A 14,793-nucleotide genomic window follows, 5' to 3' on the forward strand; every position below is an offset into this window, starting at 1 on the left:
AGTTCATTTTGTGGTGGTGGAGCGGAAATAGATAAAGCTTGGAAGTGCAGTTCCATAACTGGTTGTTTTATACTTTCAAATAGTTCATCTTGACTTCCATCTTGACTCTGTAGTTTAAACGTTTGTGTCATTGCGGATCTAGTGCCCTTGAAGTGCTGGGGAGAACCGCATGCTTTTTCACGCGCATCTGTGTCTTCCCGCTGAGGAGCCCAGGGTTACGGAGAGCTGAGTGGTCCCCACGGTTCCCTTGAGGAAGGGGGACACCTGCCCGAGACCAGGGGAGAACTTTCACTTTCTGACGGTGGCAGGTGCACGTGTGTGGCTGCAGTTCCTTCCCAGAGGAGCCGGGGACCGAGCTGGGGGGGCTGCCCTCGCAGCAGTTGGGAGGTGGTGTACAGACGTGTACGCAGGTGACGGTTCTGGTAGTGGTCAGTCTTGGGAAGCTCGGAGGAAGGGGGCTCCTGCACGCCTGGCAGTAGTGAGGGGAGAAGAGAGTGTTGGGCCGGAGGGCGATAAGTTGACAGGAGAGAGGAAGAGCAGGAGAGGGCGTCCCACGTGTGAGGAGACCACTGAGCCGGCAGAGGTGGCAGCGACGGGCCCGCCCCTCACAGCCGCACGTGCCTCGCCACGGAAGAGCCTGCCGCGGTCTCCGACCGTTCTGGGGGTGCTTGCCCTTGTTTGAATCTTTCATTTAGAGTGGTTCCTCTCCCCCGCCTTTTGTGTCTTTTTCTTGCCTCGATGCAGCACTCTGAATAACCCTGCTGACCAGATGGATGTGATCGGAGTGGGCGGCATTGACTTTGAGGACAACATCGCGCGCTTCTCGTCGCGGGGAATGACCACCTGGGTAGGCGCTGCTCCTTTAGTCCGGCGTGCCCGCGGGAGCCGCGTGTGCGGGCCTCGGGGCTGCCCGTGAGCACGGAGAGAAAAGCAGCCTGGAGGCAGCCGCCACGAGGACGCGCTCTGGCGCCTTCCGTGTCTGCCGTGTCCCCGTGGCCCGACGGGCAGCTGCCGGTTCTCACTGTGTTTCCCGGCTCCACTTCTTTTTAACTTGTTTCTGAGGAACTCGTCATTTAGGTCAGCTGGATTCATGTGCACTGGTCCTGACTGGTAGGGGGAGGGCCGGCAGTCCTCCGTGCTGGGTGGGGTGATTTTTTTTGGCCTTGGGAAGCAGGAGAAGCCAGTGAGCACGGCTTAATTTCAGCTCCGCTGACATGGGAATGATTGCATTTAGCTGGACAAAATTGAAATGACTCTGGCAAGGTAATTAGTTCAGCTGCGTGAGCTTTAATTATGCGGCCGACTCCTCCTCCCGTCTGAGCGGAGCTGGGGTCGCCGGTGCTCCCTCGGGCGGCACCTGGGGACCCTAACCTGCCCTCGGCGTCCCCCTGCTGCTCCAGGCCCCCCGCCATGTCCTTGGCCTTTATCGAGGCCTGTGTTTTGACGGCATTTTGAGAAGCGTTCCTGACTAATGTGTGGAGCTGCAGTGAAGACGCCTTTGCTCAGCGTCCCACACGGGAGGATCCAGGGTCCATTTATGCTCGATTGCCGGGAAGGATTTTTGCACTTCAAATTGGTGTACTTCTTTGTTACAGAATATAACTCCTGTTGTAATTCTCAGTTTGCCCCAGTTTCTGGGAAGCTTAAGAGAGTTCTCAGTTAAACTCTTATCCCAGGTTACTTGTACGGTTATGTACTCACTGTTCTAAGTCATTCTTTCCCCTCTGGTGACAGATTGAAATATCCAGTCATACCACGTACTTTTTCCTTGTAAAGGAAAATGTTTCTTTTTTTCCCCTAATTTTTAATTTTAATTTTCTGATTTTTCTAGCATATTTTTAATTTTTAAATTATCTAGAAATAGTTTCCAGTTTTCAGCCTTGCATGTTAGCAAAATTTAAAATATTCACTTTTAAAATGCTTTATGGCATTACTGTCATGCTGGTCATTACAAAACGCACCAAAAATAATTTTATTTTGTATACTGTCATTTAAGCTTCTTCTGAACTGCAGTGAATTTCAGATGAAAACCAGCATCGTACTAAGGTTACAGTGTGTTTAGCTGACTCACGTTTCTCTTCTGGTTTTATTCACTCATAACTGCACGTGGCCGTGTGCCAGTGTGTGTGCCGTGGTAGAGACCACACTGGTTTTGCTTACAGGAGCTGCCAGGAGGCTATGGCCGCATGAAGCCTGACATTGTCACCTACGGCGCTGGAGTGAGGGGCTCCGGCGTGAAAGGCGGGTGCCGGGCGCTCTCGGGGACCAGCGTGGCTTCCCCAGTGGTGGCGGGCGCTGTCACCTTGCTGGTGAGGTGAGTGTGGCTCGGCTGGGAGGAGGTGGCGTCAGGGGACCAGGAGCTGAGTCTCGCTTGTCACCAGCTTGGCTGGATGTAGAGCACATCCCGGGGCCTCACCCCGTATCTACAGAAGAGGCAGGAGTCCGTTCTTTCTTAGATGGTTCTTGTGGGCGTTAATGAGCCCGTCAAGCCTCCTGCTGTCAGAGGAGTGAAGAGGGGGGGCCGTTGTGTCTTCCGTGCCCAGCCCAGCGGCTTCTCTACGTACAGGTGTTTTCAGTGGGGAGGAAGCCTTTGCTTTCCTCATCTCCCTGCAGCAGGTAAAATGCCTCTGTGGTGGGTCAGGAGTGCTTTCATGGTGTGAGAAGGAGCTCATAACAGATGCCGAGCGGCAGAGAAGCACTTCTTCGTTTCCAGCCTCAGAGCCCAGCGAGGAGCCAGAGCCTGCGCCTGGTCTTGCGCTGTCGGCGGGAGGGGGGTTGTCAATCTGTGGCTGAGCTGTGAGCAATTCTTTTTTTCTGCCAGTAAGACTTGATGCCGCTTTCCTCCTCTCACTTCTCCTTAAGTCAGATTTCCCATCTAGACCTATTAGAAAAGGTCCAGCTACACTCCACGACCACCCGTCATCGTAGAAAAATATTTAGCAGCTTAGTAGAGTCAGTTTTTCCTTACTGTTTACTGGATTTTCTCCCCTGCATTTAGGGGCTTAAAATTTACTTGTACTTATAATACGTAGATACACAAAAATGCGTGTTTTAATGCTGGTGTTCTAAAGCAAGTGAGAATGTCTGGGCGCCGCTGCCCGAGTCCAGCTGCGTTCCGATGATGAACCCTCTACCAGGCCTGACCCACCAGGGTGACGCGTCACACACAGGCCTCCAAACAAAACAAGCACATGGACGCAGCGGGCCTCGCTCCGAGGCCGGGCCTCTTGGCCACGCTGCATCGAGTCCCCGCAGGACCCACCTCCATCCTTCCCTTCTCCCGGCCGGGCTGCATCCATGTGTCCGGAGCCTGTAACTCCTAGCTGTTCTTGTCTCCTGCAACCTCCGAGGTCGACCGTTAAGTTAGTGGAAGATGTGTTTTCCTGGTCGATTTAGTAAAAACGGGCGCTAGCCCAAGAGTCCATGTCCTCACAAGCCACGCGGAACGCCGATGAGTGGTCAGTCCCTAGGCAGGTGCAGAGACGAGCACGTTCGTTCGCATCTTGCATGAGTTTTACCGAGGAAGCTCCTGTTAGATACAGATCGAGATGGGAGGTCACATGACTGCGCACGTACAGGGTAGGGATAGTCTGGTTTTCATTCTGTTGCTGAGAGAAAATGAGCAAATATGGTATTTGCCCCCAGCACAGTCCAGAGACGGGAGCTGGTGAATCCGGCCAGCATGAAGCAGGCCCTGATTGCAGCAGCCCGGAGGCTGCCCGGCGTGAATATGTTTGAACAAGGCCACGGCAAGCTGGACCTCCTCAGAGCCTACCAGGTCCTCAGCAGCTACAAGCCACAGGCCAGGTCGGTGTGCTTTCCTCTTGAACAGGCCTTTCTTCTCTGCACTGGGCTCCTCGGCACAGAGTAGTAGCCTCCAGATGGAACCAGCCCCCATCACACCGTGCTCGGGGGCCTCAGGGAGAGCTCTGCGGTGCTGCTTCTGGGGCGCTGCCGACGGGATTGCTCCCCACTTCCTCATGTTCTGCTGTTTGTAACGTCAGGAGTCTAAGGTAGTGATTTCCTATTTCTTTTTCTTTGTAAAACTTTCCTTTGAAATAATCTTAGGTTTACAGACATCTGCAGAAATGGTATGGACATTCTCATATACCCTCTCCTCGGCTTCGCCTCAGGCCAGCACCTCGGTAGTCCGTGAGTCCTCTGCTAGAGCTGACAGGTGCACCCTGATGCTGTGCTGGGGTTAGTCTGCAGACGGATGCGCAGTGGCCGGCTCCCCTCGTGTTCCTTGGTCCAGGGTCCAGGCCCCGCGTTGCGTGCAGTTGCCATGTCTCCCTGGTCTCCCCGGACCCCTGACAGTTCATCTGTCTTGTCATTCATGACTCTCAGTCCTCTGATGCTTTCTCGTGATTAGTGAGGTTCTGTATTTTTGGCAAGAATTCTTTTTCACTTTTTATTTTGAAATGATTTTAGATTTACAACAAAGTTTTAAAAATTGGTGCACGAGGACTCACAAACCCTTCACTAGCTTTCCCTGACGTTAGCAACTTACATAACCATAGTAGAAGTCTCAGGGCCTGGAAGTTGACACTGATACGTTACCATCTACTAACCTGCAGACTGTATTTGGATTTCACCCAGATTTTTCCCACCCCTGTCCTTGGCCTGGTCCAGGATCCAGGCCAGCATCCGCGTTGCATTCAGTCGTCGCGTGTCCTTGGTCTCCTCCAGTTGGGACAGTTGGCTCAGTGTCCTTCCTTTTATTCTGGGTGGTGCTCACCTGCATCATGAAGTTTAGGTGATGTGTCAGGCTGGACCCTCCAGGAAGCAGATGCCAACGTGGACTTAGACGGCCAAGAGACCTCCTGGGGGAGGGGGCCTATGAAGGATGAAGGGGGCGAGGAGGGAGGAGTGGGAGGAGGACCCTCACACCCAGCACAGGTCTGAAACCTTTCCACATCACGGAGATTCCCTGAGCCACAATCGCCTGTTAGAGGCACCTGTGTCCCGCAGGGCGGGGCCTACCCTGGTGCCCTCTGCGCTCAGTCCTTGGCACAGATGTAGTGGAGGGTCCACCGGTGTCCGTCAGCTGGGCTCCGCAGCAGGAGATCTGGTGCTGGGGGTGGCTCTGCCAGGCGTCCACTGCAGTGACTGTCCCTTTGTGACTGCGAAGTGTCTTGTGGGGACGCCCTTGAAGATGATCTTGTTTCTTATAGCACAGGGAGCTCTACTCAGTGCTCTGTGGTGACCTAAATGGGAAGGAAATCCAAAAAAGGGGGGATGTATGTATACGTATAGCTGATTCACTTTGCTGTGCAGTAGAAACTAACACAACATTGTAAAGCAGCTATGCTCCAATAAAAATTAAAAAAAAAAACAGATGATCTTGTTTCTTAACATACTTTCCATCACTAAGTTTAGCGTCCTTTGATGGTTTCTCCCTGTAACAGTTCTTACTGTAGAGGTTGTCCCATGGTGACTTTCTGTTTCTCTCATTCCCTTCTGCATTTATTGAATGAAATTCTGCTGTAAGGAAGAGCTGTCCTCCTCTCTTATTTATTCAGTTATATCAGCGTGGACACATAGGTACCTGTTTTACTCTGTGGGTTATAATCCATTCGTGTCGTCGTTTATTTTATTGCTCATGTTGTCCCAGGTTTGGCTCTCTAGGGCTCCCGCTGGTTGGCTCCCGTGTCTTTTCAGCATGTCTCCATCAGTTGGGGGGCACTTTCTCACTTCTTGGCAGCATTTCCGTGCCCAGTGTCGGTATCAGTTCTTTGCCCGAGCAGCCCTGGTCCTTTAATTGGAGAGTGGGTTTAGAAACGGACACCTGGGCACCAGGTGTGCGCTTGGCAGCTGTGCTCATAGTGGTTTCTAGGCCCTTTCAGCAGACAGAGCTGGAGAGTGTCTGTACACACACACACCTGTACCTGTTTCTGTGTCTGTCCGTGCAGTCATCTGTCTCCTGATCCCAGCTAACACCACGGCCCTCATCTGGAGTCTTCCTTCTTGCTGGTCATCCTTCTCCAGCAGCCGGAAACCTGGCTGCCACTCGCCGCGACGTGCATCTGTTCAGTCCTAGCGCACCTGTGGACAAGTTGTAGAACTGCTAGCTCGAACCATGCTGAAAACAGGTGTACTGACTAGAGGACTGTGTTTGTGTGTAGTTCTTTCTATCTGTAGCTTTATAGCGTGTAGTCTGCTGCTTGCCAAAGTGATTTAGGTTAATACCTTCCTCCCCACCACACCCCTTTCAGTCTGGTTTTGCCATTTATTTTCAATGCAGTTGAGTTCGTTTGTTAGCATTTCTGTTTCTTTTCGGATTCCCCCCACATCCTGGTTGATTTCAACTAGTTACGTATCGGGTTGTGGCTCTAAGGTTGGAGCTGCACACAGAGTGCACCTGGCCACGTGTTGCTCCCATCATCCCTTCTGTGCCACTCCCCCTGCCCTTCCCTCCACCCCCATAGGTAACAACGCCATTAGTTTTTGCCTTATCCTTGCATTTCTTTTTTCACACACGAGCAGATACATACCTACCATCTGATATCCCCTTTCTTACGTGAAGGACAGCATTACTATAAGTATTCTCTTGTACTTTTTTCACTTAACAGTATCCTGGAAATCACTTTGTGTCGGTTCACAGACATCTTTCTCCTCCGTTTTTTTTTACAGCTCCGTAGTGTAGATACCTTTGTTTATGCAAGCACATATCTACATATGGGCATTGAAACTGTTTCCAGTATTTTGTAATTTTAAGCTGCTTGTGCCTGTGCATTTTAGTTTTGTTGGAAGTGTGTCTCCAGGGAAGATTCCTAGAAGTGGGGTTGCTGGGTCCAAGCTGAGAACAGAGGGCGCTCTGCCAGGTCTCTCCCTTCCCCTCCAGGAGGGCTGTGCCGTGGGAGCTTGCCTGTCTGCCCGGAGCCTCACCCGCAGTGTCCGGCCACGCTCTACCTTCTGCCAATCTGACACGTGAGAAGTGCTATCTCAGTGTTGTTCTAATTTGCCTTTCTCAGGTTATGAGTGAGTTTGAACACTTTGTCTAGAGTTAAGAGCTGTTTTTATATCTTTCTTGTGAAGTGTCTGTTCATTTCTTTCACCCATTTTTCTTTTCTGGGGTTTTTGTCCCTCGGTTTTTACGCGTTCTTATGTTAGGGTGAGTAACCCTTCATTGCAAGTATTTCTCCCAGTTTGTTGGTTGCCTTTTGACTTTGTGAAAGTGTTTTTGGCCATGTGGTTTTTTTCTTTTTGAACAGCCATATTTGTTAGTCTGTCGTTGCTGTCGCCCCTGGATTTTGAGGCACAGAAAGACTTTCCCTGCACTGAGGTTAAGGAGTGACTCACCAACGTTTTCTTCTAATGCTTGTTGGCTTTCTTTTATTTACTTGAAAGTATCTGATCCATTTGGAGTTTATTCTTGTGTATGGTCTGAGGTGGGGATCTTAATTTTATCTTTTGCCGAATGGCCACCCATTTGTCCCCTCTCCAGTTATTTAAAAGTCCATTTTTGCCCCAGTGCCTTGAGACTGAGTCCTAGGTCTGCTCTGGGGCTGGTCACATACTCGTTCTCCGCCAGCCGCAGCCACCAGATTCCAGGCTCGCAGAGGGCAGAGGTGATGCCCACGCATCCCGCCGTGCTGCCGGCAAGGCAGGTTGGCCAGGAGGCCTCCCCAGCACAGGGCGTGTTCTGGAGCCAAGTTCCCGGACCTCAGCCGAGGGCAGCCCTGGAGGCAGGCCCTCCCGAGGCTCAGGCCCACCCCGTTGATGCTTTCCAATGCCGTCTACTGTAACACTGGATTTTTTGTTTCAGTTTGAGCCCCAGCTACATCGATCTGACCGAGTGTCCCTACATGTGGCCCTACTGCTCCCAGCCCATCTACTACGGAGGGATGCCGACGATCGTCAACGTCACCATCCTCAACGGCATGGGTGTCACAGGAAGAATCGTAGACAAGGTGAGACTGCCCTCCAGCCAGCGGTGAACTTAGACGTGGCCCAGATTTACTCCTGCAGTTAAAAGGGACAGGTCCTTCTCCTGTCCGGGTGCCGGGGGATTGGAAGTAGTGGTTTGTTCTCCCCTGAGTGCTTTATATATGTCAGGGATATAGTAATGAGGCCAGTTTGCTACTCTTTTACTTTGGCATCTTGAGTTTGACTCTTGAATCAGTTAATTGCATTTGAGTCTTCATTTTTACAGTTTCCTGCCTATAATTAAAGGCTCACTTATAATTATTTTATTGTTTAATGAGGACACACGGGCCTTCATGTTTAGAAGGCATGGTCTTTATTTGAATTTTGTGTTTTTAATTTGTTTTACACTTAGTATATAAACATTGTCACAAAAATAAAGGATCGGGAAAAAGAACAGAAAAACCACTTCAGCCCCACACCCTAATAGAGCCACTATTTGAAAAAAAAGTTCAAATCATATTTTCTAACAAATTACTGTAGTTGTTTAAATAGGTGTATTTAAATTGATTCAATGCCCACCAACACTGACTGTATTCATCCTTGCTTTTTCATTTCCGAGTCCCTCATTTCATCTGTTTCTTGACTGCAGGATTTCACTTTTCATGAAGCTATCACAGAAAGTACATTTCTTATGATTTTGTGAGATTAATAAAGTCAGTTGCCTGAAGGAAAAAAAAGAATCTTTTCCAGCCCTTATCTGAAATAGATATTTTTAGTTATCTTTGTGTGGTAGACAAAAAGTTAGTCTTTTTTTTTTTTTCAGTTCTCACGTTATAAACATTTTTAAATGTTACTATATATAAGCACCGATGTTCTTTCTAATGGTTGTTTAATACTATGTAGAATTGTTGAATCGTAACGTGCTTACTATTTCTTCTTGCTTGAACAGTTAGGTGGTTTTCAACTGTGACCATCTCACTGAATATCTTTGTATATATGGTTTTCTTTTGTTCTGAATTATTTTCTTAACATAAACTCCCTGGATTAGAATCCCAAGTGAGAGGGCATGAACATTATTAATGGCTCTTGGTACGTAATACCAGATTCTTTTCAAAAGAGGTGCATCAGCTCAGATTGCCACCGATGGTGTACAGAGGGGTAGTGTCTCTGCTCTGGTGGTACGTCCTTTTTTTCCCAGTTGCATGAGGTTTTAAAATATTGAGATAAAATTCACATGCCATAAAATGCACCCTTTTGAGTTGTGCAGTTCAGTGGTTATTAGTATATTCACAAGTAGTGATGCAACCATCATACTGGATAATTCCAGAACATTTTCATCACTTGAAGGAGAAACCCCTGTTAACACTTCCCATTCCCCTTCCCCCAGGCCCTGGCATTTCCTAATCCCCTTCTGTCTCCGTGGAGTTACCTTTTCTGGACATTTCCTATAAATGGAGTGGTATGTTACGTGGGCTTCGTGACTGGCCTCTTTCACTGAGCGTAATGTCTTTAAAGAGGCTCATCTGCATTGCAGTGTGTATAGGGCTTCACTCCTTTTCATGGCTGAATAGTGGTTCATTGTATGGATAGACCCCGCTTTGTCAGTCGGTGGACATTTGGTTTGTTTCTCCGTGGTTCATCTTTTAACTTTAAGTCTACAGGGGGGTAGTCGGTACCTTGTTTAATGATTTGTAAGGTGCGTATCTGCATGTTGGTTTACTGATTGTATTTCCTCTTGTGTGCATTCGTGTTTCATTTCCTTGGCCCATTTTTCACTAGAATTTAGGTTGTCCCTATCAATCCGAACAAGATCTTCATTTCATAGAGAGATTAGCCACCGTTGTGTGTCATGCAAAAAGATTGCCCAGATTATTGTTTTCTTGTCTCTTTAATATTAGAGGTGGTTTAAAAACTTGGGCGGTGGTGGGGGGCAGTTCTGTAAAAGTTTCACTTTTTCATGTAGTTGAATTTTCATCTTTTGTGAGTTCTTCTGTTTCAAAAATTAGAAGCTTATCCCTCCAGAAGTATAAGAAAAATCTCAATTTTATTTTCTACTCACTTTCCTCTTATGCTTGTTAAATATTTAATGTTTTCATCTGTGTTGAGTTAGCTTGATATGTGTTACAGGCGACGGATAAAAGTTAATTTTCTGCTCTATTGTTAACCAGTGGTCTGAAAAGCACTTGTTAAAAATCCCGGTCCTTTCTCATTGTTCGTGATGCTATGCCCTACGAATATTTTCCTTCTTTCTCACAGTTCTTTTTAACATGCTGACTCGCCAGGGGGGAGGATGTCGCGCTCTGGCTTGCGAGGGAAGTGAGTGGTTTAGGTTAGCTTGAACCGTTGGTTCGTTGTGAGAGCTGATGTACGTCTCCCGTCTCGTGCTGTGCTTTCGCCTTCCCTCAAGCCTGAGAGGCGGGCGGGCGGTCCCCTTCTCGGCCGGCGCGTCCCCTGGGCGCCGTGCGCACTCCGCCAGCCCCGTCGCTGGCCCAGGCCCTGACTGCTGACAGTGTGCAGCCGTGTCGTTTTATTATTTTATTCCTTTCAAGTCATGTGATTCGTTAAGCGTACAGCCAGTTGAGATCTAACCCCAAACCTGGGACTGTTCTTTTCTGTAAGTTCTCTGCAGATACAAGCTCTCCGTCAAACCGTGTGTGTCCGCACCCCCCGCCTCCTTGTAAGCTTGCGGGAAGCTTGTCTTTAAAGGTGGAGTTGGTCAGCGGCCGTGTCCCTAGGCTCCTCCGGTGGGAGACGGCCTGGCGCTGCCCAGCGGCCTTGGGCACGGGCTGCTTGGTGCCGGCTGAGCGGGGGGTGACCGGGACGGAGCTTCTCACCCGAGCCTCTGCCTCTTTCCTCCCGCAGCCCGAGTGGCAGCCCTACTTACCGCAGAACGGAGACAGCATCGAGGTGGCTTTCTCTTACTCCTCAGTGCTGTGGCCTTGGTCGGGCTACCTGGCCATTTCCATCTCCGTCACCAAGCAGGCCGCCTCCTGGGAAGGCGTCGCGCAGGGGCACGTCACGGTCACCGTGGCTTCCCCGGCAGAGGTGGACGTACGTGCACGCGGGGGGCTCGTGGGGAAGGGGAGGCGGGCCGAGCGCCGGGCGCTGGGGTGTGAGGCGCCGTCCCCGGGGGTGCCGGCCCGGCGAGCAGTGGGGTCCCAGCCCGCTTGGTGAACGGGGCGTGTGGGTGGGCTGCTCTGTGCCACATTTCAGGCTTAAGATGATTGTAAAAAGTAGGGCTAATGCTATGCAGTCTAGTCGTTTTTAGGAACCAGGTGCCTTAAATTTGAATTCTGAAACCCTTAAAAGAAGAATTGGAATGGAATTAATTATGATACACGAATGTCCTCTCCTACCGTTGTTGTGAGAAATTCTTGTGTTCTGTTTGGGTTAAATTGATAAATAGAAGTGAGGTTTCCAACCTGAAAACCTGAAAGTTTCTTCTGAGCCAAAGGGACGTTTCAAATTTCTGTTATTTTTTTCAGTCAAACAGTGGTGCAGAACAGACTTCAACAGTGAAGCTCCCAATTAAGGTGAAGATAATCCCCGCTCCTCCTCGAAGCAAGCGGGTTCTCTGGGACCAGTACCACAACCTGCGCTACCCGCCCGGCTACTTCCCCAGGGACAACCTGAGGATGAAGAACGACCCTTTGGACTGGTGAGTGGCCGCCAGACCTGGCCCGTCCCCGCCACTGCCCCCGTCCTTCCTCGGCGGGGCTGGGACAGGAGGACAGGTGATCAGTGGCAGTGATGTGAGGTCACCCGTGTGTGACCACCCTGGTTCACTCCCAGCATGTCTGCGTCGCCATGCTGAACTTGTCCAGTGCAGGTGGTTGCTGGCCTTTTACGCCCATGCCACCGCTAGAGTGATGCTTCAGTGCCCTTTACGAAACATTTCTTTGGCCACCCCTTCTCGTCATCTTATCTCCTTCGTGCTTGTGCCGCGCAGGTGATTTCCTGTTATCACCCACTTTATATGCAGCCCGGAGAGAGCTGGCCTGAAAGGCTGACTTTCGTGCCAGTGGACTGGCTCCCAGGCCTCTGTGGGCGGTGGAGCTGCTCCTTCAGAAAGGCGCCCTGTGGCCACGTGGCTTTTATTCCGAGTAAGGACTGTTGGTTTTAGTGCCGGGCTTCCTGTGTTTCAGGAATGGCGACCACATCCACACCAACTTCAGGGACATGTACCAGCACTTGAGAAGCATGGGCTACTTCGTCGAAGTCCTCGGCTCCCCCTTCACGTGCTTTGACGCTAATCAGTACGGTGAGGGACACGAGGTGCTGGCCCGGCGGTTCCGCTCAGCTGGGGAAGGGTGGAGGCAGGTTAGGGTCTCCCGCTGCCAGTGGCGGCCAGGACCAGAGAGAGTGGCCCGCGTTCCTGACGTTCAGCTGAAATGAGAAGCTCTCAGAATCACTGGGGACAAGGACATTTGTACACTTCTGTTATATTATTTTTTTTAATTAAAAGAAACTCTAGCACAGAATTTTGCTTCTCTTCGGGTGAGTGAATATCCTTCACACAGAGCACCACCCGTGAAACAGGCCGCAGCTGGCTGGTGTCCGCGTGCTGTTGGGCCCTGATCCTTTCTTTTCACCCCCTTCTAAAGCGGAGCAGGGCACAGACCAGAGTACGAGCAGCCGGTCACCGGAGCTGTCGAGGCCAGCGCAGCGCCGTGTTCCCGCAGCGGCGCGGTCCTGCGGGGCGGCGGCCGTGCTCACCCCGGCGCTCTCTCCCGCAGGAACGTTGCTCATGGTGGATAGCGAGGAGGAGTACTTCCCCGAGGAGGCGGCCAAGCTCCGGAGGGACGTGGACAGCGGCCTCTCGCTCATCGTCTTCGGCGACTGGTACAACACGTCCGTGATGAGGAAGGTCAAGTTTTACGACGAGAACACGAGGTACTGATACGAATTGCTATTTGCATGAGAAATCTGACTTTCTGGGAATTAAATTCCCCCCAGCAAAGACGTAAAGTGATCGTTTGGCCTGTCGGTGGTCTTTTCGGCCGTCCGGTTCCGACGCCTGGTGAGGGCAAGCTCTCTCTTCGTTGGCGGACATGTTCTTGAAAGTTGCTTGTGAAGGAAGTAAACTGCTCATTGACCCAAGTTCTGACTGAAAGGGTTCCTTGTCCTTGTTGATCTTAGATACTTCGGCTTTAAATTTCTGTTAAGTTCTTTTCCGATCTCCCACCTCTCCTTTACCGAATCTGTATACATTTAAATGCACCAAGAAAACAGTTATTTTTAAAGAAACCTTCTAGTAGATTGGATATCGATGAAGAATTCCCAGCGTGTTATGAATATCTCATCCTTATGATGTATGTTCTTTCTTTAGAGTCTGTGGCTTGAACTTCGTAAGCTTCTTTCTTCCTTTACTGATCCTCTCAAGGTCTAGGCTCTCTGTGCAGTGCGTTTATGTTAAATGTGGTGCGTTTCATGAAATAAATTGAGCTTTGATTTATTCTGCACACCGGCAGGAGCGTTTACGTTGTAATGTTAGTCAAGCCCAGGCAGTTAGGCTCGATTTTAGCTGAAACCTAGTGTGGAGGGACTGGACTCCGGTGGGAGAAGTCGGCTTTGTGACAGAAATATCAAGCGTTTGTGGGACGCTTTAATCCTTCATTAAGTCCCTGTCACTTTCACAGGCAGTGGTGGATGCCGGACACCGGAGGAGCCAACATCCCAGCCCTGAATGAGCTGCTGTCGGTCTGGAACATGGGATTCAGCGATGGCCTGTACGAGGGGGACTTTACCTTGGCAAACCATGACAGTAAGGTTTTGTGTTTGTTTTTAGTAGGGCTCATCATTCCCAGAGATAGGCAAGCAGAAGCCGTGCGTCTTTGAAGTCTAAGTTTCAGAGACAGAGAGTGATGTGATATCACCTAAGTAAGCAGGGTCTGTGGAGAGAACTGTTCAGTGTCTTCACAAAGGACACCTGTAACACTGGGTGTTAACCCTAGTTTTTGTCCAGATTTTTAAAATGAAAATACTTCCTGCGAGCATTCCAAACTCTGGTATCACCTATAAGGTTCTTTGTGTCCTGTATGTTCCCAAATAGGTCATACCCCCCAGGCCCCTGATAATGTATAAATTCTGTTTATGAAGTAATTGCATCTCTCATTTAAGAAGTCCCCCCACCCCCTTTCATTTTGGTGGCTAGTTTCTAAAACAATGTCTTGAACGTTATTGTCACTAACTCTGCTCATCCTGACTTAGGTTGTCCCCAAGTCTGACAGCTCCAACTCCTAAAATCTACCCAGAAACCTTAGATTAATAGAATAATTCAGCTTGAATTTTGAGGTAATTCCCTGCAGTTTGTGCGACCAGGCAGTAACAGCAGCTCCTCTCTTAAGCTTAGAAACAGCTTTAGAAAGTACATAATGTCTACAGATTGCATCTGCGGTAAGTGAGTAGCTGCTGATGAAAGCATTCACTGTTTCTAGGTTCTAACTTTGAACGACTGTTTTCTAGTGTATTACGCGTCGGGGTGCAGCATTGCTAAATTTCCAGAAGATGGCATAGTGATAACACAGACATTTAAGGACCAAGGTAAGGAATGCTATTCGTATACTTTCTGGGTTCCCTTTTTCTTTCTTTCAAATTTTTTAATCACAGTTTTATTACATGTAATTCACCTACCATAACATTCACCCTTTTAAAGTGTGCAGGTCAGTGATTTTTAGTGTTTTCACAAGTTGTGCGGTCATCACCACCATCTAATTCCAGAACATTTTCATCACCAGAAAAGAAACCCCGTACCCATTAGCAGTTTGGATTTTTAAAAAATTCTTTGCAGTATGTGTATGGTACTTCAGGTGAGACGTCTTGTGTAATATGTTCTGGGGGATACAAAGAAAGATAAGACAGTCTCTTGCTACTAATTGGAATGTGTGTGTAGTGACCACTGCAAAATAAGTTGACTTTCCTACA

General features: G+C 49.4%; 1 protein-coding gene across 1 annotated transcript in view; it reads left to right on the forward strand.

Moving 5' to 3' along the window:
* The window catches only part of MBTPS1 (membrane bound transcription factor peptidase, site 1), a 38,076-nt gene that overhangs the window by 12,752 nt on the left and 10,531 nt on the right, over window positions 1–14,793 (forward strand). The window contains exons 10-19 of the mRNA XM_061174535.1: window positions 745–847; window positions 2,163–2,314; window positions 3,646–3,807; window positions 7,769–7,913; window positions 10,732–10,920; window positions 11,355–11,527; window positions 12,015–12,130; window positions 12,606–12,762; window positions 13,509–13,633; window positions 14,335–14,412. Coding sequence (XP_061030518.1) covers window positions 745–847; window positions 2,163–2,314; window positions 3,646–3,807; window positions 7,769–7,913; window positions 10,732–10,920; window positions 11,355–11,527; window positions 12,015–12,130; window positions 12,606–12,762; window positions 13,509–13,633; window positions 14,335–14,412 — 1,400 coding nt within the window. The remainder of the gene's footprint in view (window positions 1–744; window positions 848–2,162; window positions 2,315–3,645; window positions 3,808–7,768; window positions 7,914–10,731; window positions 10,921–11,354; window positions 11,528–12,014; window positions 12,131–12,605; window positions 12,763–13,508; window positions 13,634–14,334; window positions 14,413–14,793) is intronic.

Source organism: Eubalaena glacialis, chromosome 18 (assembly GCF_028564815.1).
Source record: "Eubalaena glacialis isolate mEubGla1 chromosome 18, mEubGla1.1.hap2.+ XY, whole genome shotgun sequence".
NCBI lineage: Eukaryota > Metazoa > Chordata > Mammalia > Artiodactyla > Balaenidae > Eubalaena > Eubalaena glacialis.